General features: G+C 40.8%; 3 protein-coding genes across 10 annotated transcripts in view; 2 read left to right on the top strand and 1 right to left on the bottom strand.

Annotated features, from left to right (window-relative positions):
- LOC135491997 (lactadherin-like) overlaps window positions 1–12,219 on the top strand; it is a 71,401-nt gene extending 59,182 nt beyond the window's left edge. For 4 of the 8 annotated variants that reach the window (XM_064778038.1, XM_064778036.1, XM_064778037.1 and 1 more), the window contains exons 9-13: window positions 437–520; window positions 4,448–4,613; window positions 6,278–6,349; window positions 6,613–6,870; window positions 9,108–12,219. In XM_064778038.1, coding sequence (XP_064634108.1) covers window positions 437–520; window positions 4,448–4,613; window positions 6,278–6,349; window positions 6,613–6,870; window positions 9,108–9,376 — 849 coding nt within the window. In that variant the 3' untranslated portion in view covers window positions 9,377–12,219. The remainder of the gene's footprint in view (window positions 1–436; window positions 521–4,447; window positions 4,614–6,277; window positions 6,350–6,612; window positions 6,871–9,107) is intronic. The other 4 variants (XM_064778039.1, XM_064778041.1, XM_064778040.1 and 1 more) reach the window with 4 other exon arrangements.
- Window positions 12,220–12,520: 301 nt separating this feature from the next.
- Window positions 12,521–18,844, bottom strand: LOC135492860 (uncharacterized). Its single transcript, XM_064779545.1, has 11 exons — window positions 18,562–18,844; window positions 17,988–18,147; window positions 17,538–17,659; window positions 17,139–17,274; window positions 16,497–16,696; window positions 15,798–15,889; window positions 15,323–15,479; window positions 14,410–14,499; window positions 13,791–13,952; window positions 13,100–13,195; window positions 12,521–12,716 (listed from the first exon to the last, which is right to left on the bottom strand). The coding sequence occupies exons 1-11, from the start codon at window positions 18,730–18,732 to the stop codon at window positions 12,660–12,662; spliced, it is 1,443 nt and encodes a 480-aa protein (XP_064635615.1). The 5' UTR covers window positions 18,733–18,844; the 3' UTR covers window positions 12,521–12,659.
- A 1,486-nt stretch (window positions 18,845–20,330) lies between these two features.
- Window positions 20,331–23,681, top strand: LOC135492668 (UDP-glucuronosyltransferase 2B13-like). The gene is made up of 2 exons (XM_064779243.1): window positions 20,331–20,492; window positions 21,741–23,681. The coding sequence occupies exon 2, from the start codon at window positions 21,765–21,767 to the stop codon at window positions 23,307–23,309; it is 1,545 nt and encodes a 514-aa protein (XP_064635313.1). The 5' UTR covers window positions 20,331–20,492; window positions 21,741–21,764; the 3' UTR covers window positions 23,310–23,681.
- The last annotated feature ends 3,745 nt before the right edge of the window (window positions 23,682–27,426 follow it).

Raw genomic sequence — 27,426 nt, 5'->3', positions numbered from 1 at the left:
GGCTTTAAATTATGTTTTCAGTTTGTCAAATTAAATAACTAAACACTGAAATAACTAACTATACGGCATGATATAAAGAAAGAAATTGCATAAGAACTGTCTGCAGAAGTCAGATGGTGTACCTCTAATTATAAGATGATGTTGAATTGTGTTGTTGTGTCAAGTTATACGACCCGTTGAGATTAACATGTTAAAGATGAAAATGAAGAATGATATAATTAATGTGTTTAAAATTACAGTGGATAGAGTTTTAAATTTTAATACTTTGCACACTTAAAGTTGTATCAAAGAGGAATATGGTCAGCATAGCGCATGCGCTTTCCTGATAGCGCGCATGCGTCACTTGGAGCATACTAGTAGACTCCTGCGCGACCTTGACCCTTGCAGCAAACATGGCGTCCTAAATTTCAGATTTAAATGAATTATTTTATTTTAGACGCAAGTTTACTCCTGGAATTATGGAAGTAATAAGAAAGGTGGATTTATACCCATTCAAAATCGTCCATCGTCCCTGGGTTTGGTAAGGCCTGTCTGGATTCGCACTCCCCTGCATAATGAGTCAACAGCCTCATTATTTGGGTCTAAAACTGCATTACTTCTCACAAAACAGCATATCTCCTTCAAATTAATGAAATTAGAGTTACTTTTTTTTACTGAAATAGCCTTCTTTGACTGGTGCTATATCTGTCGTTCTTTCTATCTGTTCTCCTTTCTTTTTCACGCTCGAAGAAATGGTCCTTCAGCTCCTGTTTTGAGCTCAAAACCTTTTCTCATAGCGTGGGCTTTTAATTTGGACTTGTTTTGCCGTTATCGTAAAATGAACGCCGCATTTGATGTTTATAACGCTTTTGGTTACGATAACGGTAGGAACTTTTCTAATCATAACCATCTTTTTAAAAAAAGTTGTCTCGAAAAACGAGAAGAATACAACGTATTCTGCGGTAAATTCGATAGAAACTTGGATCAGGGTGAAATTAATCACCCTCCCACGCTGGTCGGCAAATTCAAAGATACGCTGTTCAGGAGAAGACCTCGCAAACCTCGTCCCGCCGTGATATCCACCGACGAGCACACGATAAATGCACAAGAAACCTCGCCCCATGAGCTTATACCTACCCATGCTTGGTTACCTGCTTTGTAGCATTACATAGGGCTTCAAACATTCTGATCAGCAGAATTCACGAACACTTAGAAATGTAATGTCATACTGTATGAAAGCACCTACAGTTGCACAGTGCTTCGAATTCTCGCTACTTTGGTTGGCAGAACTGTTTCGATGAAATCCTGGCAAGAGTGAAACAGCAGTCAGATGATACCCAACGTTATGTATCCAGCAACTTGCCTTATTGGTAAGGTAAAGTCAGTGGTACAATTGTAGCCCCACACCTTACCCCACATGTACCTCTTTTGAAATCAGAAATCCTTCAAGCGCCACTGTTTCTTTTTCCGGTAGCGAAGCATCATTTTGCGGGGCAATTGCTACAGTTGACCAATGAACATGTCTATAGACTTTACATTAGACTACATTGTGCACTAGAGACTATCACTATCATTGCTTGCTTAGCTTTTTTCTGGTTTCGCTTTCTGTTATCGCTTCAAGAAGTCAAAGAAGGCTTGCACGTTGCAGTTATGAAAACAATTTGAAATTATCGACAGCACACAAGGAACCTTTTGAGAAAATATCCTATTCAAACTTGAGGTAAAATTTGCAACCACGGACCTATATACAGGTGTATAAATGTCCGCGGTAGCGGCTGAGATCTCTTCCCCAAACATCAAGTTGATGATATTTGTATCCCACTCGAGAGAGTAAAGCCCAAAACTGAAAAGTCTTTTACTAAGTCTTTCTATCTCGTATCTGGTGCTTATTGCCATCATATATCATATCACCAACTTGACAAAGAGTATTTTGATGTACTCTCATTTTATCTCAATTTGATAGAATATTTTCTGTGATGTTTCGTATTTCCTTTGTCACAACAAAATCGGCAATTTCATTGGCAAAGGAGCGAATAAAAACACTTTGCTATTTCATTGCTTTTGGAGGAGATTGTGCAAACGCTAATCGGTAAAGGGGCTGGCATGTATGCTAATGCTAAAATAGCTTGAAATGTTCTCTTTGCTAAACTTCTAATTGGCTGTGACATGAATATCAGTCTTAATTTATTCTTCGTTATATGTAAGTATGACTCCTATTTGCACCGAACTTTGACTGTTTGATGCAGAGTAAGTTTTGTACAGATTGTCATCTTGATTACAATTGGTCCTGGAAGTCCGAATCGAGAGCACGAGTATAAAAGCTAGTAAATCTGGGTACGTGATGGTCTATTGTTTTTTGGAACGAGACATGAAATGCCGATTTCAAGCTTAGCAAAAAGAAATTTATTCAGTGTAACAAAAGCTCTATGTGAAACAAACTGACTAACTTTCTGATGTTATGAAAGGCATGTGTAAAATAGCTGTATAACTGCATGTTCACTTTCACATCATAATCAAATAACTTTTATCTTAGCAGCATATTGATGGTTTGGAGTTTCAACGTACGGCGGCATTGGTACAGGCAACAATGTGATCATCGGAAAGACGTTCTTCTTCTTTGCATTTCGGATACAAAATTATATTAACCTTGGTTAATGAATAGCTTTCGGGAACTTAAATTGTTGGCAAAATGAACTGACGTTCATCTCTTCTGACGATTGCAAACATCACACACTATTGCCTTGCCAAAAAATCCCAAAGCGGTGAAACTGCGAGTGCATTGTTCTAGAACTGTATCGAACTTCGAAACACCGACAAGTTTGGTTGTGTTTATCATGACGATTGTTACAGAATCTACAAATGGACCGAAAAATTATCTAGAAACCAATCAGTCATTGCAAAATCCTAACTGATGATGCTGTGCCGAGCATACAACGACATCGTCTTACCTTTCCTCAAAGATTTGACCTATTTCGAATATTTTTATTTCAATATCTAAATCAAACTGTGAGTTTCGAAGTTCAACATAAAATACTAAGTAGAATTTTTGCGTTATTTAATGTCACGATTGATGTCTTTCTTTCCTGTAGGCCTAAGGGCCATCAAAATGGGTAAACTAGTTATGCATACGATGGCCCAATATCGTTTGAATTAATTCACAAAGCTGTTAAAAAGGATGCACTGGCACTGGTAAAGCTTCTGCAGAGATACGTTAGATTACTAAATATTGTGTGAAATGCGTTCCAGCACGAGACCTCTAACTGCTGGTGGAACCATCTTTGCTCTCCAACAACCAAAAGGCACTTTGAGTATGTTTCTTGTAGAAACTTAAACCCTGCTGATTCATCCCTTTTATCCGAGAAGAACCCCATTTTACAGGTTACTTTATTAATAGCATTTAGAAGTAACTGGAGTATTGATAAAAGTCATTAAAGATGAAAGAAATTCTTATAAAAATATACGTGCATCAACTAAGAATTTTAGTAAAGCTTCATAAAGTATATGCTGGGTCAAGTCAACATTTAGCCAACAAATTTTCACGTCATATTCAACATTTAATTGCTTTGAAAACGATAAAGATATCCATGTTGTTGCTTTGAAAAAAAGATACTACATTCTTGATATGAATACGAAGCAGCAGTTTCACAAGCAAGAATCCAATCTTAGTTCATGTGTTTGTAAGCGAGCATGTTTCTCTCACACTTTTGATAATGCAACACACGTTTATTTTGCATGGGCATCCCATCAGCCTAGTTAAATTGCTTAAGGTTACGTTTGTTCAAAAATAGTATACTCTTAGAAGTTGATTTAATCAACGTTGGAACATATTCCACATGTATATTTTGCGCAGACCTTATTTCATTAGTGTTTCTGAAGTTTTTTAAACAGAAAATATATTAACACATCTTCGCATGAGAATGAATTATGTTAGTTAAGTTTCAAGTTCAGAAATCTATGGGATTTCTAATTATTTATATGTATTCATTTTCGGAATGGATTGATGTCATTTTATGTGGTGATTTCGAATATAGCAGATTCATCTTTTTCTTATTGAAATGTTTAAAATGACAAATAATCCATTGATCAACGCAACACTGCTTGCAACCAATGCACTATTTCTGATATTATGCATGTTCATCATGAGAGTAACTACATGTGTAACCTTAATAGCGCTTCATGAGCATTGTGAAACAAGCATTATTTTACAAAATAATTACACCTTCATATGACAGAATCAAATAATGAACTCACAGCACATAAGCGACAAAATAATATCAACTGCAAACTAACAGCAATATTGGCAAGATATTTCAAGACAATGTCTTCATGTCTAATGATGTGAATAGGTATGTAAAAGATACGTGTACAAAGTATCGCCTTGACATCGTTCAGGAACAGATTCTGAATGTGGCCTTGACCCAACATCATGATATAGCCTTGAACTTTAACCTTGACTTTTCTGCTTCAGCTTTTCGGCGGCAATAGCGACAAGAATATCCCCAGGTACCACTACCTAAATCGACCCTTCATCGCAAGGTTTGTACGCCTGCATCCCGCGGAGTGGGAACGCTCCATTGCCATGCGGGCAGGCCTGATTGGTTGCCCACAGAAAGGTAAGGGCACGGACTCTGCAAGTGAGTATGCGACCAGTTTAGAGCTTCCTGTAGTCGGCATGAGGCGCGAGTGACTTACAAGGTGTAAAGGTTATTTTAAGGCATTGTTAGAGCACATCTAGTATACATCGGAAAAAGAAACACCGACAAGAAATATAATTAGCATTACCTGGTTGTATCCGAAATTAGTTTTCAGCGTAGAAGGGGGGGGGGGGGTGGCACAAAACTTTCCAATGCACCTTGGTTTTTAGTTAGTTTTGGAAATCATATTTTTGGCTGTCGTCACGAGTAGCTGTTTATGGCATAGATGGTGCGTATATTCGAAACACTGTCAGTTTACAACTTGGAAGTAAACATAATGGAGGTAACTAAACGTGGGAGTGAGAATAATCCAGGTAGCTAAACTTGGGAGTAAGAATAATCCAGGTAGCTAAACTTGGGAGTGAGAATACTCCAGGTAGCTAAACTTGGGAGTGAGAATAATCGAGGTGGCTAAACTTGGGAGTGAGAATAATCCAGGTAGCTAAACTTGGGAGTGAGAATAATCCAGGTAGCTAAACTTGGGAGTGAGAATAATCCAGGTAGCTAAACTTGGGAGTGAGAATAATCCAGGTAGCTAAACTTGGGATTGAGAATAATCGAGGTGGCTTATCTTGGGAGTGAGAATAATCGAGGTGGCTTATCTTGGGAGTGAGAATAATCGAGGTGGCTAAACTTGGGAGTGAGAATAATGGAGTTATCTAGACTTGGGAGTCGAAATAATCGAGGCACCTTAACTTGGGAAAAAGAAAAATCGAGGTATCTAAACTTGGGAGAAAAAGAATGACACAACGACCTCATTATAAAGCTATTAAATTATTCTTATAAATCTTCATAATTTCTTTTGTGTACTACCCATTTTTGACTACTCGCCTCTCATAGTAACCACGCACTGTTGCCAGTTTAGCGCCCACACCAGAGACATGCCATCGCTTAACTAACGCAGGGTTAGAAAGAGATAACTTACCACATGTTAATGACTCGTTGCCTCTCGCCGTCTATAGTTGGTAGGTTTCTTTTTTTAGTCTTCTTCTGCACAACTTCGGAATAGGAAAACGCCAAGTGAAGGGTTGAAAGCACACAGGACAAAGTGCAATTTTAAAAAAAGAGTTGCTGACAAGTTTGAAAGTTTCAGTTTCTCTTCACATAAACTTGTTTCTTCAAAAACTGCACTGTCCTGTCTGCTCTAAGCCGTTCAAGTGTTAGTTAATTGCTACAAGCTACGACAGTTTCCTCGCATCTGGCAGAAGTAATTATATTGGTATCAAGACAGAAAGAATCATCATTAGTCCATTAATTCAAATTGAAGTGGATTAGAAATGAACGACATTTAAAATGGATTTTATATAAAAGAGTATGTTATGAGTCAAATTGAGTATTGTAGTATCGAAGGATTATTTTTGTGGTGAAGATTCTTGAAAGGTTACTACTAGTCTTGTTATCAGAGCATCTTCCATGTAGATAAATACGATACTTTAAGATGAATTGAAGAGAACGTCGAGCAATTTTCCTTTAGATATTTTAGCAACAGTAAGCTTGCCTGTAGGCGCTTTATTTCAGGGCGACATCTAATCATTTGATTGTAGTGCTTTGCCTGCTTATTAACCATCATTACAATTAGATAACACTTGAGTCTGTTCCTTCAGGCGATCCGTCTGATCCTCTTGCAGGTTCATGTGACAAGGGATTCGTCAGGATCAACGAGGCAACGCAATGCAGTGAGTATACTGAGTACTGGGTGTTTCAAAACTTACCTGACACTTTTAACTTCCAGTATCTCCAAAGCTCAAAGGAAAAGAAATGCCATTTGTTCGCAAAAAAATTCTCGGGTGTCAGTTACTAGACGTTGGTACTCATGTGATATTTGAAAGATTTGGATTTAAATTGAATGAAGATTTGGTTGCTCATATACTTAGCTATGACTGCATCTATAGGGCCTAAATCTTGTGAACTGACACACTGCCCTATGCCTCCATTTCAGTCGAGAACATCGCCTACAAGAAAGAGAGCTTCATCAACAACCAGAGCAAATACAAGCGTCACACCCGAAACACGTGGATGCATGGTCATGCTGCGCGCGCTGTCGACGGAAACATGGATTCGACCTTGAACGCGTGCACTGTCCTTGACAACTCGTATGTAGATAACCCGATCTGGATGGTTGACCTTGGTAAGAGAACCATGATCAATGGCGCCATTGTTCACACATGGCAGGGGAAAGGTCAAGGTGAGATTAACGGTATGTTGTCCAATGTTTAGCTTAGGTTTGGCCATGTTAGCAAGTGCAGCCGTGAGGTGACAGCGAAGTGATACACACGAGTTACTTTATTCTTGGTGTTATTCTTAGTTTCCATTATCACATTCCCTTTTTCTTTCGGTTCGGTTTGCACAAGAGCAAGATGTCTATAAAACAACTGGTAAAACCCACCTTCAATCAAATCAAATGACGGCGCCTAAGTTCTGATTTTACATCCCAATCTAATTAAGATGGTCGTGTTTTCCAACTTTTCTCCCGCGGCAGACGCCATATAGTGATAATTGACGTTATTGAGGTCATGTGGCGTAACATCGTGTCTAGACTCATTCACCTGTCTCCTCCATTCACTCATTACAGAGACTAGTACTTGACGGTAGCCGGTCACGCGTTATTCTGTAGGATGGGTAACCTCGATCCAAGTGAATAATCTGCAATACCAGAGCGCTCGGTATGACAGTGCATCCACTGTATGCACTGAGAATGTATGGCTCGCCTCGGGTAAATCAACGAGGCTTCCTCGACCCTCCGCTGCGCGGCGGATAGGGTCGAGGTGACCTGGACGACCTCGTGTCTTGGAGGCAAGCAATTTAGTATGGAGCTGATATTTTCTCAGAGTTTGAATTTACCAGCAACATAAAAGGCTAATATCTTTCATCGTCAGAATCGATCGAACCACCATTAGAAACAAATTAACCAAACCGGCACTATATCTGATCCTTCGCTGTTACCTCGTCGGTTTTAAGTCTAATGCACGACTTCCGGTAAGTTGAAAGAGCATTTCTTGCATGAGCAGCAGTTGCGAATAGATCAGTCACTGAGAATGCCTTATTAGCCATCAGCCTTCTAATGCATTCGCCCTACTAAAGCCGTGCATTATTCTTCACATTTCTACTTATATTTCATGTATTCTTTTTACCAGGGGTGATAATAAACTTAGCACATATGCAAATATAGTGGACTAAAGCTTTCAGAATCAGCACTCTGTTTCGTACTTAGTTTTGTCGTCAAATAATAAAAAACCGTCAGGATTTATATCAACTGCATGACCACGACGAGAAAGTTCATGTTTCAAAAACGGATTGCACTTTAACTTAAACCAGTTACATAAGAGGTCAGGGAGTCACTTAATTAACCAGAAAAAATTAGTTCTGGATTAATTACGATGACATAAATAAAATCCATGATGCAGTACCAATTCAGTAAGATATTTAGTCCCTAAGCATGCGGCGCCTTTTGTAATTCACACGCTGAGAGATTATGCTTTTCACGGTGATCACCATTTACAAAATTGCTGATATCGATTAGTGGTAAAGTCATATCTCATTCCAATGACACGATCCATCAAATCAGATCGCTAGTGAAAATGATAAAAAACCATGCACAAGTCATTGCATGCTACGTAATGTACATTGCAAACTAACGCCAAACACAATGGAAAAAAACCCAAATTCGTGTAGCAAATATTTTTTTAATTCATGCTACAAAGAACGATTTCCGTACATATCTTAAATTTGCATGTAAAAGTACTAATCGTAGCACCGATCATAAGCATTTTTGATTGGTATTCTGTTTTACATTTGCAGTCAATGCATGCTGACAGTACCATACATTATCATCAAACGAATTAACGTTCAAATTCAGCAACCTTTACTTACTCTAAAGTTGTGTTCAATATCATTAGTGTTAGCCTTTCAGCATGTTAGATGTGAAAAATAATAAAAAGTATCTTTTAAATGGATTTAGTATGTTGCAGTTGTAACAGTTGTCGCTATCGATGTTGTTTGTTCGAGGTCATTTTTTCTCAACGTCTTACCTTTCATGAAATAATTTGGTCTGAATACATTTGTTCATGTATTATGTATTCGGGTGTCGTTGGTCAACTCTACTAATTTTATCTCCGGATCCCCCACATTCAATCAATAAATCAATCAATCAATACTGATGCTGATTAACAGTCGTATCAAATAATGCATTTGAAGCCAGTTACTAGTTATGAACATTACGTGACATCTTAGAGAAATCAACCTAAAGTGACGTAGTAATTGTTGCATTCATTAGCCATGTAGGCATCGGAGAGAAAATCATCATGCAACTCCCACCGCAATAGAATTATTCACTCATAAGCAAGAAGTACTGGTATGGATAAACCAAGCTGATTAGAGATATGAACTGTTTCGTATTGGGAGCTCTTATTCATTTTTCGAAAACTCCTTTTTCAGACCCTAACACAACCTACCGTGATTACACATACAACTTGGAGAAATTGGTCGTCTTCATTGACAAGAAGTCTGGTAGGGATCGAGTCGACGTTCCCGAACACAAGTGCGGATACGTCACCAGATTAAACAACGCCCTCTTCAAACCTCGAATCCACGTGGAATGTACACGACAAATGTATGGCCGCTACGTGTTTGTGATGGCGTACGGAGTGCCCGATAGGTGGAGTCGCTTGTTCAGCGCCATTTTGTGTGAAGTTGAGGTCTACTGAGCATAGAACTAAAGCGCCCGTATGCAAACATTTGAGATAACGGCTCTTCGAAGACGTGATTTTTACCTCTGTATTATAAATTCTGTAAAATATTCTTGGCAGAGCGCCATATTGTGTTCTTGTTTCTGGACACTATCGCCATCTAGTGTAGTTAGCGCCAGGAGTGAGCGCTGCCGGATAGAAGAAATAAAGAGTATTATTTTTTGCAGAAAATGAATCTCAGTGAATTAGGTTTTATTCACTAAATTTCGGAAAATGCGTGGTAATGAGATGGTGATGTATCTTAGAATTCACTGAACACAAACAACATTGCGTCAAATATGTGTTCGTAGGTTGACATTTTACCGGCAAAACACTCTACCGTACGTCGCACAAATTGCTCGACTTGGATTAGGTATTAGGTTCTTCATCATTTGATATTGGTTGAGGGTCAGGGGGCAAGATCAAGACAAACCGAATCATAGATCCGGAAAGAAACATACATTTAAGTTCAAATATTCTTGAAACGAAAGAATTGCATTCAGTATTTAACTTTCCTCACGAAAACTTGGTCCTTCGAGTCTTAAGTACGAAATTTTGTCTTTATAACAAGTTAATTCGAGGGATCAGTTACGAAAATATTCAAAAATGAGAAAGGCGGAACGGCACAGTTTTTGCCACACGTGTGATGCCTCGCGTCGAGGCGGGGGTGCAAATTGTGTGACACCTTAAAAGGCGCTTCTGTATATAGGCCTGGACTACTTTGCTGCTAGTTTTGATAGTCGCATGCGGGGATTTCAGGCGAGAATAAAATCCCTGCCGGTGTGGAAGGGACTTCAGACTCGGTGGAGAAAGTGTGGAGAAAACCAAGAGAATTTGGTCTCTCTCGACATGAACTTTCTGTCATGAAGCGATAACGTGGGACTTTTTCTCCCAGGCGGACTAAGTTACCCTTTTGCACTGGTCGCCCTACTGGTGAATGAAGCTACAAAACTCTGCCAGTCTAGCAGCCATTGTTCCGGTAACAAAACGTATTGTTTAGTGAACAAAATAAATGTATGTAAAATGTGTCATATTATTATCATCAATATCATACGGTATATTATTTGTGACAGAAGGTCATTTTATAGCCTTCCTAAAAGTATGGTATATTTGTGCATTGATAGCACATCTTGATATATAAAAATTCGACCTCACTACAATACATGGATAAACTCCGCTGGCGAACTATGAGGTGATACAAAATCATGGAATCTGGTAGAGATTTGCCAAAATTAAGCGAAAATTAACATGCCCAAAAATGTTGCTTTTAATAGTTTGATACATTTAGTTTTTATGATGACATGTAAATTTTAGGTATCTTGTAAATATAGATATGTTATAGAGTAGGAGGAACAACCAAGATTTAGAAATCACCCACTAACTACAGGACAACAAATTATTATTAAATAGATACCGGTATGTTTTTACATGTAATAAATAACGGCACACACAGGCGACATAATCAAGGGACGGTCAGCGTACGTCACTCCGACTGCTGCTGCGCTGCGCCTGTGCGTGAAGGGTACTTGAGACCAGTGATGAAACGTGTAGTTTTATTAACTCCATCATCTGCAAAAGTATAAATGTACTTCATTGCTCAAGTGAGTAACACGTGTTATTGTCACCTCGCGCGAGAGCAATGTACTATGTATCGGTAAAAAAACAGAAAACGGTTACTCTACCGAAATATGATGATGGTGATGATGCTTAGCTCAGGAATAGGTAGAATGGACTCGGAATTTAATGGACTACATGTCGTGGTGTGTTGTACAGACATTGTCATTGTTTCTCACTTATTATTTATTTATCTTATTGTACAATATACCTATGATGTATACTCCTCGAATGTCCGTTTAAGTTGTAGGCTTCAATGTACGTATTAATGCATGTGGATGTATTATAAAGCCAGTACCGTACTGGTATGCTCGGAAACATTCAATACTAAGATATGTGTTGTATGGCACCTTTTTTCCGCCGTTGGTGTGTACATTATAGGTAAATACCAACATGATGAAAATTTACCCCCATAAAGTGTATCTAGGTATCTGTGTACAACAGCAGCATGTTGAAATGTGTACATGTATTCAGTGTGCATTCACATAATTGGAAAATCCCCGAATTCAATTTCGAATTTCGAATTTAGCACGAGCGGCGTAATTCTTCTGATTGGTTCTTAGACATTTTTCAGATTGGTCAAACAACTCCAGACATCCATCAGCATGGATGGTAACCAACCAGAAAGTTTCTCGGTTAAAGCGAGCATTTCTCTAGAGTATATAATTCCCAGTTTGTGTCTAAATCATGTGTGAATATATTGAGACGAGCAATAATTCAAGAGTTGGCATCTAGACTAGCTTTCAGGGCGAGGTGAGTAACGCACATTAGCAATACATCGTCATCGTCGTACGTATATATGTACACATGCAATCGACACTACACGGTTTAAGCAGATTGACTCTACGTGGACGTCACTGTCGTGGTCACTGTCATTGACTACGTATCCTCAGTATAATATCAAGGTCTGATAGAAAGTGTTTTGATATTCTCTTCAGCGCGCGACTTGTCGGAGGATTTATGTTTTTGGAGGACGAGCTATCGATATACATGTACTTATATCATTGACTAGCGCAGCTATAACTCTGATTTTTAAAAGCTATCTTCCCGTCGTAAGAGAGGACGCCGCCGCCATGAATCAGTCTGCTGAAATCGTGTAAATACGTAGGAAGAACGCTTTGTAAATATAATGCACAGTGTCAGACCATCCTATAAGATCCTACTTTAATTTTATATGAATAAAGTTTAACAACTAGCCCGTGTTCAGATATTGTCTCCGTTTTCTTTTATTACGGACGATTGTTATAGATGAGTCCATTCCCCTGTTGTAACGGCTATTACGCCGTGATCGAATGCAATGAACTACATATCATTTGATACGGATAGCGGGAAATTAACAGCGATTTCAGAGTTGTGTCTGTTTCTAAATGTCGGATTCCACCAGGCCGAAAGTTGGGTTACGCCACCCATAAAATGGGACGTAGTTTACACGTGTTCGTCAGAGATGAGTTGTACGTGCGATGAGACGCAATGTCTGTAGAAAAGTACAGACTCTAAGACATAGAGTCCTATCGGCTCCAACCACCCGCCAGGGCCCATCACCGAAGGATGCTCAGGTGTAAGTTTTTCTCTTTTTTTCAATTCTGGATGTGTTAGGTTACATGATAATGCGAGGCAAATCGGATATTCTTGAATTTCGTGTATCGTCTCATTTTTGTTCTCCGGCCTTCGTCTCCAAAAACTTCATGGTTGCATTCCAGCCTTGCTGTGGACAAATATCAGGAAAAATTACTAAATCATCTTGAATAATTATTTTGTGTTCTAGAAACTAAATTGAAATTGAAATTTCACAGCCACACATACCAGTAATGTGGGTCGCAATGGCCGTGCTGAATACATTTTCTTACAATGGTAATTTTTCGAAGGTCTCGATACAAGAGGCTTCGGACTCCTCTTAAAATTGGGGGGTTTCAACCAACACAAATAAGCACCTCCTAGTGGTTTATCATGGAACTGGAAAACTCCTTAACATCTTTGAAGATGATAAGGAGAGGAAGAAATGCTGTTTACCACTCTTAACAATTTTGTGCTAAAAGACGAAGAATGAAAGGAAACGCTCCTTCCCAATATTCGCAATGATGCACTGACCTTGATCAAAAAGATAATGTCCTCCATCTCGCAATTCATATTTCCTGTACCGACATAATCTGTGTAGACACCGATGGTCCTGTTTAGGTCACCTTCCTGTGAACCAACAACAAATAATTGTTTTCAGTTAAAAGACGGTGTTGAGAACTGAGCGGCAGCAAGAATAATCAATCAGCAGTTCATAAGAGGCAGTATGAATCAACTCTACATTCTTCGAGCTTTAAGGATAGTATTAAAGAGATTTACCTGATTCTCACCAGGTTCCTTTATTAGAAAAAAGAGGCTGCTTGATTATGTAAGCATTTCACTGAGAATCATGCTTTATTGATTATAGAGTGCCTTATCAGATGGGCAGGTAGACTCGGAGCAGATCTGCAGGTATAGGGAGACGAGTGCTGCCTCTTATTAATTGCCTAATCTATCTGTTAAATAATTTGTATTGATGAGAGTAAATGTGGCCCCGACGGAGTCACCCTCTCAATCATACAAGGCGTGATCAAAAGGAACTTTGTTGATATATTAGGCAACGTTAATTCCATTATGACCCATCCTTCAGGCATGTTGGGTTGCCAATTTCACGGGTGTCTTTTTCTTACACCATCAGGAAAACTGTGCTGTGTTACATTCACATCAAAATTGGTTTCGTTTTTTGGGAAACCGTGAACATGTATATCATAATGGTGCTGCTGACCTTAGCGATGAGGTCGGCCGCAACACTACCATTCAGGTTAACAATTGCACCGAGGAACTCAGGAAAGTTATTGATGTCGATGGCGATACGGGAAGTTGTTAGGTGAAAGTCGTGGCGATGTCCTTTGCTCTCAGTGAATTGGAGAAACTCATCAATGCTTATCTAAAAACAAATTCAGAAACGGTCAGTGTTAAGGCGGTATTTTCACTACAGTATACTTGCAGTATCGTATTCTCTCGCAATCATTCTCTATGCACGCGAAAAGTATTAACTGATGCGATGAAATCGATATGTATACTTAAAAGGCCGGGTCTATTTGGCAAGCCGCTCGCCGAACAGGCATCTTTTTTTGTCCTGTTTGGAGAGCCGCTTGCCAAACAGCACTAAAAAGCCACCCTGTTCGGCCAGCCGGGCTTGCCAAACAGGTAAAAAATCTACCCTGTTTGGCGAGCTGGAGACTTTACTTTAATATTGATGAGTTCGGCTCTCCATTCAGGACAAGAAAAAGTCGCTGTTTGGTAAGCCGGGCTTGCCAAACAGTCACTTCCTACTTTTAAAAATAGCGATTTTTCGAATCTTTTAGAGTCATGTAGGAAGATATCGGTGACAGGGCGTGTACCTTTCCGTCTCCAGATGCATCTATCTCATCGAAAGCAGTTTCGAGGTTGAAGCCTGCACCGAATAGGAGATCGATGGTTTCTTTAGAGGGCTGCAAAATAAAATGATTCTTTAACTTGATTCGATATCAACGTTACTTTCAAAAGGGTGTCGATTCCACGTAGATCACCAAGAGAACAGTTGCTATATATTGCTCCGGCCAGCACAAATGGGCAACACTTCTTCTGAAGTTATCCTGCCTACTTTTCACAACTGTCACTGGGGTACTTCTGGTTCTCAGCCCTTCAACGGCAGATGGCCGTCGAATCTGAACTGTGCCAAGTCTTTAAATGGCATTCTGAAGTATCTTCATCTAAACAGTCTTTTTCATATGGTCTGATGAAGAAAGAGTAATCAAATCATGTAATAAGATACCATCAAAATGCATTGAGATACCCTTCGGTGACACTGCAGAGACGATAAATAAATAATAGGGAAAGGCGTTGGTAGGAACCTAGGTAATAATATTTCGGCAATATTTGGAGCAAAACCACTAAGAATATTGACTTTAACACTAAAAGGAAGATGGACTCTCAGGCTGATTTTGAGAAAGATCACTTTAAACTAATGAACAATTCTTTTTACGGCAAGACCTGTGAGAACATAAGGAACAGGATGGAAATTGAATTGGTATCAGACGGTGAGAGAGCCAAGAGTATCATGGCCAATCCCAGGTTTTCATCAATTTGCATATTTGACGAACATAATGCTGCTATTAGCATGAGCAAAACAGTCATGAAATTCAACAAATCAATTTACATAGGTGCTACAGTCTTGGAACTGACCAAATTACTGATGTAAGAATTCTACTTAAATAATGTCACACGAGAGTCTATTAAATGAACTTTTTTGAAAGACTCTGGTCCACACCAAACCTTTTTCATGGCCACTCTGAACTCGTCTTTGCTAATGAATCCATTGCGGTCACCATCGCTAGCAGAGAGAGATTCCAGGAGATCCTCACACGCTGCCCCAAGCTTTAGTTTGCGGGTCTTCCTTTCCTGAGCTTCGTCTACACTTCTCTTCTTTATTCTAAAATCATCAAAAGCATGGCGTTACTTACTTTATGAATGTACCAATCGGGGCAAGTTTTGGGTCATCCGAAAGCAAGACAGATTTTGCAAATTTCATGCGTATACCGTTGGTTATCCTTTTTTGCTCTATAGGTGATAATACTCGAATTCATCGCAGCCTTTGTAGGAAGAGGAAATGATGAGACTGCCGTGTATGAAAGAGATGGCTAACACGATTAGTGGCAAAACACTGTACTAACTCAAAACTGGTCAAATCAAACCCAAATCTGGTGAGTGAGATTTCTTTCGACATTCCATGTTTAGGATCAGTACACACCTTACAAGGCACGTGTCCGGTCTCTCAATGATATCGTTTCCATACCGGGCCATGAGCTCTGCTTCGTTTGCTTCATAATCAGAGACGTCGAACTAAAAAAGATACGGAATTTATCAATAGCACTCAATCTGTAATAACGCGGTATTGCAAAATAGCATTCCGCGAAGATGACGTCACTGCAGCTCCTGCCCTCTATTTCCCCATCGCTGAATTACAGGTAATGTCGGACAAACATGCGGTTTCGTAATGGATTCAGGCTTTCTAACCAGGGCAGTTAGATTCAATCTGGCACATGTCCGAGTGTTGGAAATACTACATAATTGTTCTGAATATTTCTCTCTCTGACTCTATGGTATCATTCATGCTAAAAACAATGCAGGGTCAAAGATAATTGACTTTGAAATAAGCTCAAATGCGTAGAAATAAGTGTCGATGTCCGACTGTCACGTGACTAAAACGTCATCAATATCTTATGCAAATGACCTTGTGAGCTATAAATATAACTTCGCGGAATGCTATTCATACGCGCACCCGTGGCTGTCTAAAGCACCTTATGCAAATATTTTGTTTCATTTTTTCACGAACGTATACATAAGTCGAATTCTGACTGGATATCAAAATGTAAAATTTTCTTAATTGAATGGATGATCCATAAAATGGTGTAGTGGTTCAGCTCTCTAATAAATGAAACATTCTTACCACTACTGCCCCGATAGTCTTAAGATTCGATCCATGAAATGGAGGTTCCTTTGAGTTGACCATGCGGAAGAATGAGTGTCGTTGTTCCATGCTCAGGTACCATCCGTCGAACACGTGCAGAGGGAAGTTATCGGCCAACCCTCCGTCCACCATCAAGTGATCAACATCACCGGATCTCAAATGAACAGGCGCAATTACAACTGGATCATTGTGAAAGAAAATAAAATTAGTACACATTTTATGTGTGTGTGCGTATGGTGTGTAGACTTTCGTCATCCTCATCGTTGGGGAACGAGGCCGGTCCACTGCGTCCGGAATGCAGTGGTGTGTGTGTGTGTTAGGAGGCTGAAACATGGCACTGTGTAGCTCAGATAGATGAGCAGCTCAATCAACGCAAACCACGCACCTCACAGCGAGATCTCGTGATGTCGGGTGGTGGTCGACCGCTCAGAGTGGATTGAGGAGTGCATATGCAGGCTGGTTGGACAGAGACTGTTGCAAAGCAGTTGCTCGTGTGGAGCTGTCTTTTCGGCCAGAACCTCAGACACCGCCTCGGGGCCGGCCGCGGCCTACATTTTAGCTCCACCTTCGCAGCGTTGTGTGAGATAACCTGTATCTGCAGCCCGGCATCAGCTCTCTTACCTGGGAAGGAAACAGTTATTCTGAGGGCCTTAACAATTGTCATGTTGGGCGTGGTTTTTGGATGAAAGTATTCCACGCAGCGCTTGTTGACGTTCGTTCCAGTCAGGCATAACTCGACCCCTCTCTTCTTATAAAGCTGAAATGAACAAAACCTTTTGTTTTTCAACGGAGCCGAGTTTTTAAATCATGAAATGACATTTGCCATCAATCTATATGGCGCAAGTTTTGATTCCAGCCGAGGCGAATTCGGGTTACGAGTTACTCTCGGCTTTACAGTATCTCTAAACTGCCAGGCAGCTGGCGAAAAGTTGGTCTCTAACCAAATTGACATCTCGGAACCGACTGGCCGCAGGCCTCCAACCACGACCTCTTGTTCACGCGATGGGGAAACGTGCCTACCTGGATGAATGTAGTGTCCTCGCTTCCTGTCAATGTCTTCACAGTAAGTTTTGACATTTCTTCAAATTCCGTCATTTTATCAAGCCCATAGTTTTTCATAAGACCTGGAATACTCATCAGAACTGAAATAACATATTTACCAATTGGTCAATACAGAATATTTGCCTAGAGCGCCGGTGTAACAGCTGTGGTTGTTCCCCACCATTTTTCAGTGTTTTCATAAAATAGACAGCTATGATGACCTTTCAATGTGGGGAAGCACAGAAATGTGTCAATGTAGCTTTCAGCGTAGCTTTTGGCGAGTGATACCGTGTCACTCAAAAGTCAAATGCTGCCAACAACTGGGATAAGGTGTAGTCTGATAGCCCATTTTTTACATGTTACTCTGACCTTACTCTAGATGGAGCATATATACTAGAAGGAAGAAAGCTGACCAATCGTCGTACGTACGCTTTATAAGACCAAAGATACCTCCACTAGAGTTGGAAAAAACGCCTTTGGTCATGACTTCAAGTGAAGCTCCCATTGCCAAGTTGGCGGCAATAATGCCCCCATAGCTGGAACCAGCGAATCGCTTTGTCTTCGACAGCAGGCCCGCAGCTTCTAGCGCCTGTTAGAGGAGAGAAAAGGATATCAATCACCTGGGTCACCTTGCATGACCAGCTATGCTGTGGACGCGATTTTGAATTCTTTAAATCTATGTATAATCTAGGGCGAAAGACAATTTCCAGATTAGAGGTATGCGAATTAAGCAAACAAATCACTTTTTGACGATTTCGAGGGGTCTGGGCAGGGGCCGATTTTTTTCTATTTGACATTTTGGAATATAGAACCTTGCACATTTGAAGAGATACACAAAATAAATACGAAATGCTCGGAATCGCGTTATGCTCAGAGTTTAGAATTTGATTCTACGGAGTAATGAATCAAAGCCAAATGAAATGATGTTGATGCTCATGACTATAACCATGATGATGCCGACGACAATGATGATGATGATGATAATAATGATGATAGCACTTACCAACAACACACCGATATAGGATATTCCTTTGGCGCCACCTCCCTCCAAAGCTAAATTCTCTATGTCGAGGTCTAGTCCCCGGAGCGCTTCAAGGTTAGGCTGGCCAGCACATAGTGTCTTCATCAGCTCTGCAGCGCTGGGCGGCATTGACTTCGAGAACTCCACTCCCATGGCTTTCAGGGTCGACTTTAAGGTCTTCCAAAAACAGGTGATCAGTGTCACTTCTTTCCCAATTCAAAAGATAGTAACTTTGGAAAAAAAACCTGCGATACTTGTCGCTCCACCAATGCCACGAATGCCGCTTATGCCAGTCGCTCCGAGTCACCGTAGGCCTAAAACCTTCATGTATTTCAGCAACAGCAACATATGGCATTACAGTGTTTAAATATATATGTAACTAAGCGCTTTTTAAAATCAATTTGTAGCAGCATGGACCACAAAAGCCCAACCCGATGATGAACGCCAGGCTTATGACGTGATCAGCGTGCAGCCGGTGTCGCCCAAAATAATAATTACGGCCCTTCGCCAGGCTTATTCTCGAATAAAAAACGACATATGTTACAAGGCATGGATCCAGTGAGTCATCATGATAACCCCGCGCTCACTGCCACAAACGAATTTTCGAATTTTAGCAGGATATTCGTCCTGGGTTGACCTACTAGGATCTCACTGGAGGCTTCCTTTGACCATGTGATTTGGAAACCTCTAATGGCATGCAGGAATGTCATGACATCAGAGGTAAACTGACAACGTCACTTGTCAGCTAAACTTCTTTCCTCGTTGTTTTAGGTATAGAATCTGATGACCTGGTAGGAGAAAGTTGAGAAAGACATGTGCATGATATGATTAATGTAGATGACGTGCACAATCATTTAAATTGAATTGGGGCAGTATCAGTATATCAGATTTACGGGCATTCATTTCTCGGGCTGAATTGATATCCGTGATTGAACAGGTTGGTCTTGGGGGCACCGACCTGGAACGAACATTGCTGGACAGGCTAAACTGGATGGGCTATGGTATATATCGGAGTTTCTAAAATGCCGCACAGCGCTGAAGCCTTTGATGAAATGTTTGATGACGTCTCTATTCAATAACAAAGAAAAGTGATAACTGATCCTGTACTAAAAAAGGGGAATTAACAATAATTTTCCCTTGATCAGACATTTCGCCGCGAAACGTGTTACTCGTCCGGTGTGATGTAAAAAATGCTCCCCGGGAAAAAGAATGTTTTTTCCCCAGACACTCTATCCTATAGGACTTTAAAAACTTCTACACCTGGACGTGTCATCGGGCTGTAGAAGATGCTCCTTTCATGGGTAGTGAGACCAGATATTGAGACTGACCTGCAATGTAAACATAAGGAGCCTCGGAGAACATGACATTCCAGAGATGGGACATGCCTCCTTCCATTCAGGGCAACATTTATATCCATTAGGCAAGACATGAAACACAGGTTGGCCAATGACCCGAAACGAATAGGCCTACCTCGCAGGTCAATCTACCGTGCCTACGCGTTTAATTCATTCATATCCATCCACCATATAGGTATAAAATAAATAAGTTCTGGAAGAAGAATATCGCAGAATTGTTCACAAAATCTTGAGGTTCATTCATGCCCGAAGGAAATACGTTCGTTCCATTTTCATGAATCAAAATCAAGTTTGGTTAGGGATTTTGGCTGACGTCATGATCTAGTCTTGAGTTGACTGTGTCAAGATATATATTGTCCGATTGGCCTAGAAAAGGTCAGTCAGTTTCGTCACAAACAGTGTCCTATCCAGGACAAGCCAAAACTAGGTCGCCGCATCGCTTTAAAAGCCATACCTCCAAGAACCGTGTGAGAAGAAATCCGTACTGGCATCAGGAGAGGTGGATTTTTCCTTAAGAAACGGTTGAACGGGAGAGAAGTCGCAATAACTTAATCGAAGGTAAGTTCATTTTTGCCGTTTCTATTCTCTGTGTTGGTTTAATTGCTGCCGTTGCCGTGTTTCTAAACACGACGGCAACCTTTATCATTTTCCGAGCGTTTCCTCGTTTATTTTTCAACGTGATGGTAACTCTTCCCTTTTTATGCAAAACTTACCATATTATGTACTCTTATATTTACACTTTGAACTTCATGAATATAGCCCACTCACATCAAAATTTCGTTCGTTATGTGCAATGTTTAAAAACTTGATTAGTAAACTGCCATCACCACTGCTGGCAAAAGGGATGATGATGAAACCACGATAAAGCACTAAAAGGAATAATTTTAAGAGTTTAAGTTGCAAACAGTGAACATTCTTCTGAACAGAACACGGCCCTAAAAAAACTAAGAAATCAACATCTCAAGTAGCCGGTCGTCTCGATTTCAGATATCATATGGACAATCATTTTCACCTCATCTTTCTTACCCCATTTTCGGGACTATTACCCACACTTATTTGTATTAAAAACTTTTACTTTTTTTCCCGACTTAATTGGTTATCTCGGCATACTGTGTAATGCATACAGAACCTTACATACGATTAGGTTGATAAACTCAATTCTGGCGTAACGCACATTGCGTAACATTACCAAAACAACAAAATTGCAAGGTCGCGTTAAAGTTTGGCAAAACAAGTTTATGTTTACGGGTCAAAAGATTCAATTTATAGGCCCTTTAAACGAAACAATTGAAAATTTCATTTTCTGTTTTTATGCGATGTTTGGACTTTGTTTTTCAATGATCTTGGAAAAAAATCTATTGGATTTTTTCACAGTCGATTTGTTCGTTTCCCGTTTTGCTTTGGGCGAGTTGCCACGCAGGAAAAGGGATGGGAAAAGGCTAGTACATGTACCACAACGCTTAAACGACCAAACCGCGCGCATCCTTGGCTGTATGGCTGTATACCTCTTCAAACTCCGTCACTGAAAAACATAATTGCTTTTGCATTTCAACACCGCATAATAAAGTAAATCATGTTTTAGCTGAGCGACGAAAACATCTCAGATACAAGGGGATTATGACCGCATATCGTTGGATTGTGAGCCAACTGCTGCTCTACCAATCGAGTATAAAGAACAGTGGAAGCCGCTTCGGTATAGTCAAGGTGACATCCCGACATATTTTTCATCAGAACAGTACAAATGGCAGCCCTTGGGCTGAACCTCGTCTACCAGAAATGACAAGAATCTATCTTTTTTCGCTTCAGGTACAGCATACGTCATCAATAAGGATGGATGTCGGGATGTGTTTTAGAAGTTTCCTTCTCCTCGGCATTGTAGTTGCGGGGAATGTCTCAGGAAGCAAGATCCTTCTCGTCTCGCCTTTGATTCCAAGTCACATTTTCACAATGACCCACATCGGCAAGGAGCTGCTCAGCCGCGGCCATGACGTCTGGATGTTGCTGCCCAACTCGGCGAATCCTCCCCCGCTGGTTAAAAATTCGGGGATAAGATTTATCCAGTACAGACTCAACAACAGTCTTGATCCGTTTGAGTCGATGTTTCATCAGGATAACGTCCAGTCTTATGTCGAGTCGTCGACATTTTCCCGGGTTCTCTACCTCAAAGACAAAGCGAAATACCAATGCCATAGTATCCTGGAAAACTACGAAATGTTCGAGAAACTTCGGAAGATAAATTTCGACTTTATTCTTCTTGATGACTACGCCTTTACGCTGTGTTTGTATGTGATTCCGCATAAACTGGGCGTCAAATATGGCAGTGTCAGCGCCATTATTTGGCCATACGCTTCAAAAATTAGTCTGCTGCCGTCCATTGCCCCTGCGAGACACCATCACATGACCAACGAAATGGGATTTTGGGAACGTCTACTGAACACTATCTTGAAAATATTCGGCGACATCATGGTGTATCATTTCATTGATTCGAACGAGTACAATCAATATATCCAGGAACGCCCTTACAAGTCACTCACGCACCTAGCAAGTCAGACATCTTTCTGGCTAATAGATCAAGACATCCTACTGGACTATCCCGTGCCGCTTATGCCAAATATGATATATGTTGGGGGTCTCTCGACCGAACCTCACAAACGTCTACCAGATGAAATGCGCTATTTCGCGGGAAATGCAACAAATGGGTTGGTCGTTGTGTCGTTTGGCAGTACCATTTCCAATATTCCGGATGAGAAAATGATCCTATTCTTGGAGGCGTTTAGGCAACTGAATCAAAGTATCATCTGGAAATACCGTTTTAGGCGAGAGACGGCGGGTTACTCAATTCCAAGTAATGTTTTGATTAGAGACTGGATACCTCAGAATGATATCCTTGGACATCCAAACACGCAGTTGTTCATTACACATTGTGGGAATAGTGGACAGTTTGAGGCTCTCTACGGGGGTGTCCCAATGATCGGCTTCCCGCTGACCGCAGAACAACCATACAACGCCAGGAGACTTCAGCACAAAAACTACGGCATCACCCTGAACATCAAATCATTCACAGCCGAAGAACTAGTGCAAAGCGTCAAAGAAGTCTTGGGGAACCAAATATATTCAAGGAACATCAAGACTGCTTCAAAAATCTTTCGATTTCAAGGTAGTCCTAGAGAAAGAGCAGCAAAAATGATAGAACGGGTAATAGAATTCGGCAGTGGTCATCTATCAAGCCCAGAGTTGAGTGTCCAGCAGCTATTGTTGTATGATATTGTTGTGTTTTTGTGTATTTGTTTATGCGTAGCGCAATATGTGATACGAAAGACCTTTAAGTACGGGCTACCATATATTTTCGCGGCACTGAAGTCAAAAAGGGACTAATCTTGATTAGTCGAGGGTGGTTTGTGGCTTCAGCCAGAGAGGTTTAAAAGATCCGGAAGGATAGCGACATACGTGACAAAGATTTTCTCTATTTCTATACACCTCCTTCTTTACTTCCGCTCTCTTCTCTGCAATCTTTCAGCACTCCTTTGAAGCGCGTCATTCGCGTTCGAGATCTCGCTACCTCTCCTTTTCCTTTCATGTTACCCTCCTTTTACTCGGTAATCTGTCGCCATATACAAGGGTCGTTCAATTCGCGCTCAAGATATCGACTTCTCCTTCTCTATACACTTTCCCGTCTTTTTACTCCACAATTTGTCATCTCTCCGTTGACAGTCGTTTACTAGGCAACCTGTGGCCATTTTCTTGACGTATGTCGCTTGCGCTCAAGATCTTAACCTCTCCTTCTCCATACACGTTCCCTATTTTACGCCACTGGGGTGGATAACAATGACATTTTTAACTTCTCGGTACACGCTTGAACTTTTTAGCTTATACCCCGGTGATTAAGCATTTAAGGGATTTGAACTTTGACGGAATCTAAATTTAGGTTGACCCTTTGGATATTTGCCAGATGACATGCCTGGGAATTTTAGCCCTGGTATTGACTTCCTTTTCATGACCGATTGGTCGCGCCACGTCCGTATGAACCTCATTTTTTGTAACGGAGTCCGGTCGTGGATCTAAAACTTGAAGGTAAAGATGAATCTGAGGGTGAAAACGCCGACTCTGCATAATATTAAGACAATACTCTAGTGCCTCACTCTTCATATCTTGACCACCAAGGTTTTTGCATCTCGACTAAGATATACCAGGCTACGAATAAAGGGAGTATGATCCATGAGGTTCAGGATGCACTGTTCATGACTTTGTAAACAAATTATATATATATATGTTACTTTTTTTCAAAACGGGTATTCGGTAATGTTACATTACCCATGTAATGTCAATACGGGTTCACATAAATAAATAACACAATACTGTATTTAACAAACGTGTTGCTTGGTCTATCTGCAAGATTTTCCTTCTAAGCGCCCCGCAAACGAGACATTTGTGTTGCAACACTCTGCGATTATCATCGCATGACACAAAATCTCTGGTTTGCGGGGGTAATCGCAGCTGTCTCAAGCAGGTATCGAGCATAGCTCCGGCTCAACACATCAAACACAGCGATTACCAGTTTTGAGCCGCAGGACGAGAGATCTTTTTACCGCGCATCACAGCGATAATTGTCGCAGTCATACGGGTGCGGGTCAAAATACAACTTAACATGTGTATGTCTTCTCTGACCCTAAACGAGATAAGTTATACTGCAAAGTTTACCAGAGCGATGGCTTTATATTTCAGCATGTTACATTTTTTACCTGAGGCGACATCTGTCCTTATACTCTGAAACTAAATGTCTCAATGCCGCGCATCTGATTGCGACTATCTTTTTGGCCTTGGACTAAATTAAAACGATTAGTCTGCAGTCGCGCTCATTGGTCTCTATAGCCATCCAGAACAATAGGCAGAATTATTATGGAATAGAGGGGAGACAAGTACTTTCTCATCGGCCTCATCTAGTCAGTTGTCATCATTATGGTTTCACCGTTGTATACACTCTCAGACAGGACGTACAAGACAACTTGTTCTCACATTTAACTATATATATATATCGCCCCGTAACTGTGTGGGTGGGTCATGCTACTGTTGCAGTTGACCAGCTACTGATGTGCCGGCGGGAAGAGCACTGCGAAATATACTTGACTGGTATCGTTTTACTGTTTGAGTCAGTTGTATGGGACACTTTATTCCATAGCGAAATTGAAGACCGTGGGCTGATTGTGCCTATGTCTCTGTTATGGTTGGTCCCTATTTATACTGCCAAGTTTCCATTTTTATTAAGAACAAAATCTTCACACCACTTAAAGGCAACATTTGTTTCTGTCGGAAATACATTTTTACAAGGCATGGAAGAAGGGTGGACCATGTGCTTTTACTTAACATGCTTTATTCAATTACAAATTTCACTGGAATTGACCCTTCCTCGAAACCAGATTCAATACCACTTCTAGATACAATTTGAGCAATCTGCCCAGGACCCGGGGAAGTGATGAAACTTGTGAGCAACCTTATGCTACACTTGGAGTAACAGGTTTTCAGTCAAGTTAGTCAAGTCACTCTGCATTCAGACAATGCAGTTCAAATTCCAGTCAAGTCAACAGAACCACTGCCTCATCAACTATTCAGTCCATAATCCATTACCACAGTCAACTTCTCTGCATAGAGGGTTTCACAACTTCTACTTTCAGCTGATCACCACCTGCACGTCCCACTCGAAAAACGACTTGTTCTCCTGGACCGACCCCTGCAGAGTTGGCCAAAGACTTCAGGATTTCCAGAAATTCCTTCCTGGTTATTTTTCTCAACAATTCCTCATCTGTTATTTCATAGTCCTCCCCAGAGTTAGACGTGATGGTATACGTGTCACTCGGATCCGGTCCAGTACCATCAGAACATGTATAGGTCACCAGCACACCTCCTTGATCCTTAGCCGTTGACTTGCCATCAACAGCAGTAGGATGTTTTCTCTTCTTTTTCGTCACCTGGTAACCATGGTAATCAAAAAGATTACGCCCCCATCCCTTGGGAGTACGTTCTGGTTGTATGATAAGTGGTGCCGTTGACTTCTTCACCAACCCTTCATTTTCGTCTTCATCATCACTTCCTTGAACTACACGAATAGGCCTTTTATGATCACTAGACGAATCGCGCGCCTTAGCGCTAGCGCCAGCAGCAATATTATCAGCGATATCAAGATCTGTGGGCCCCTTGTTGACAGTGTCTCCATTACCATTATAATTATTGTCCTCATTCGCGTTTTTTGACTCATCTAAGGATGAACCCCATGCGCTTTTATGAATGTTTACAATAACTCTGTAAGCATCATTCAGTGCTTTTAGACAGCTCCTACAGATTCCAATTTCTGGAGATTTCTTGATTTCGTTCAATGTTTTTTCTCCACATAAAAACTTGATTTTCTTGTCAAGTTTCTCGACCTCCTGCCATTTTCGGTTACATTGTAGGTAAAGCCTTCCGCTCTCATCTGAACAGTTTCTTTGGTCTTTGGCTCTGCATTTCAAGCATCTATATTTCGGAATGCTCTTTATTGTTGCACGATCGAAGATATGTCGTGTTTCAACAGTTTCAACGTCAATTTCCGAAACTTTCGAATTCGCAGCCATTTTTTAGTTTTCATGCCAAGAAGGACGAAGCTAATACCGCGCGATTTGTTACATCCTCGATGTACACTTCGAGGGATATCGGAGTTCTTCTAGAAATAACAGATGACGTCACCATTAGTTCATGACGTGGGAAATACGAATTAGCCTCATCCGCTTAGACCAATACTTCGTCCCACACTCAAGGAAATCAGGTGTCTTCCTGGATAATAGTAGGCCTATAGCTGATCAGAATGTAAGAATGAGAAGTATCATATATTGACAGAGTCAGAGACACATGACCTGCAAAGGCGGATTGGATATAACCTCGACCCGCTGTCTCCACCCTCAGGAAAAATGTGTCTCATTTTCACATGGTGAATACCTGATCATTTTCATAAAGTGATGGCATGAAATCATAACACCATACCTAAAGAGACAGCAGATACTGCAACAACCATACCATAACATGCTTCCGCAACCAGACTTTATAATACCGCATTTGCTGTCACAACCAGACCTGTAGACAGGAGATGCTGGCACAACCAGACCTGATGAGATTGCAGATACTGTCACAACCAGACCTGGCGAGATAACAAATGCTGTTACACCCAGAGCCAAGGCCAGCACCAGCAGATCCACACCTGATAATCCATCTCAAAGCAGACCAATGAACGAGCTCTATAGCAAAGATCACATTCATCTGAGTACCCATTGAATGCCCGATTGAATGGTTTATCACCAGTATGAATCCTGGCTAGCAGAAGCCCAAGGCTGGGAACACCCCCCCCCCCTCCCAGGACCCCCTTCACATTATCATAAATCCAACTGGGGACCTTGAGGGGGCCATCCCATCCACACGTGCGCATTCTTATTTCCCGCGTATAAGAACTCGCGAACTAATGGTGGCGTCA

Source organism: Lineus longissimus, chromosome 8 (genome assembly GCF_910592395.1).
Source record: "Lineus longissimus chromosome 8, tnLinLong1.2, whole genome shotgun sequence".
Classification (NCBI taxonomy): Eukaryota; Metazoa; Nemertea; class Pilidiophora; order Heteronemertea; family Lineidae; genus Lineus; species Lineus longissimus.
This window is presented reverse-complemented; position numbering and strand designations above follow the sequence as displayed.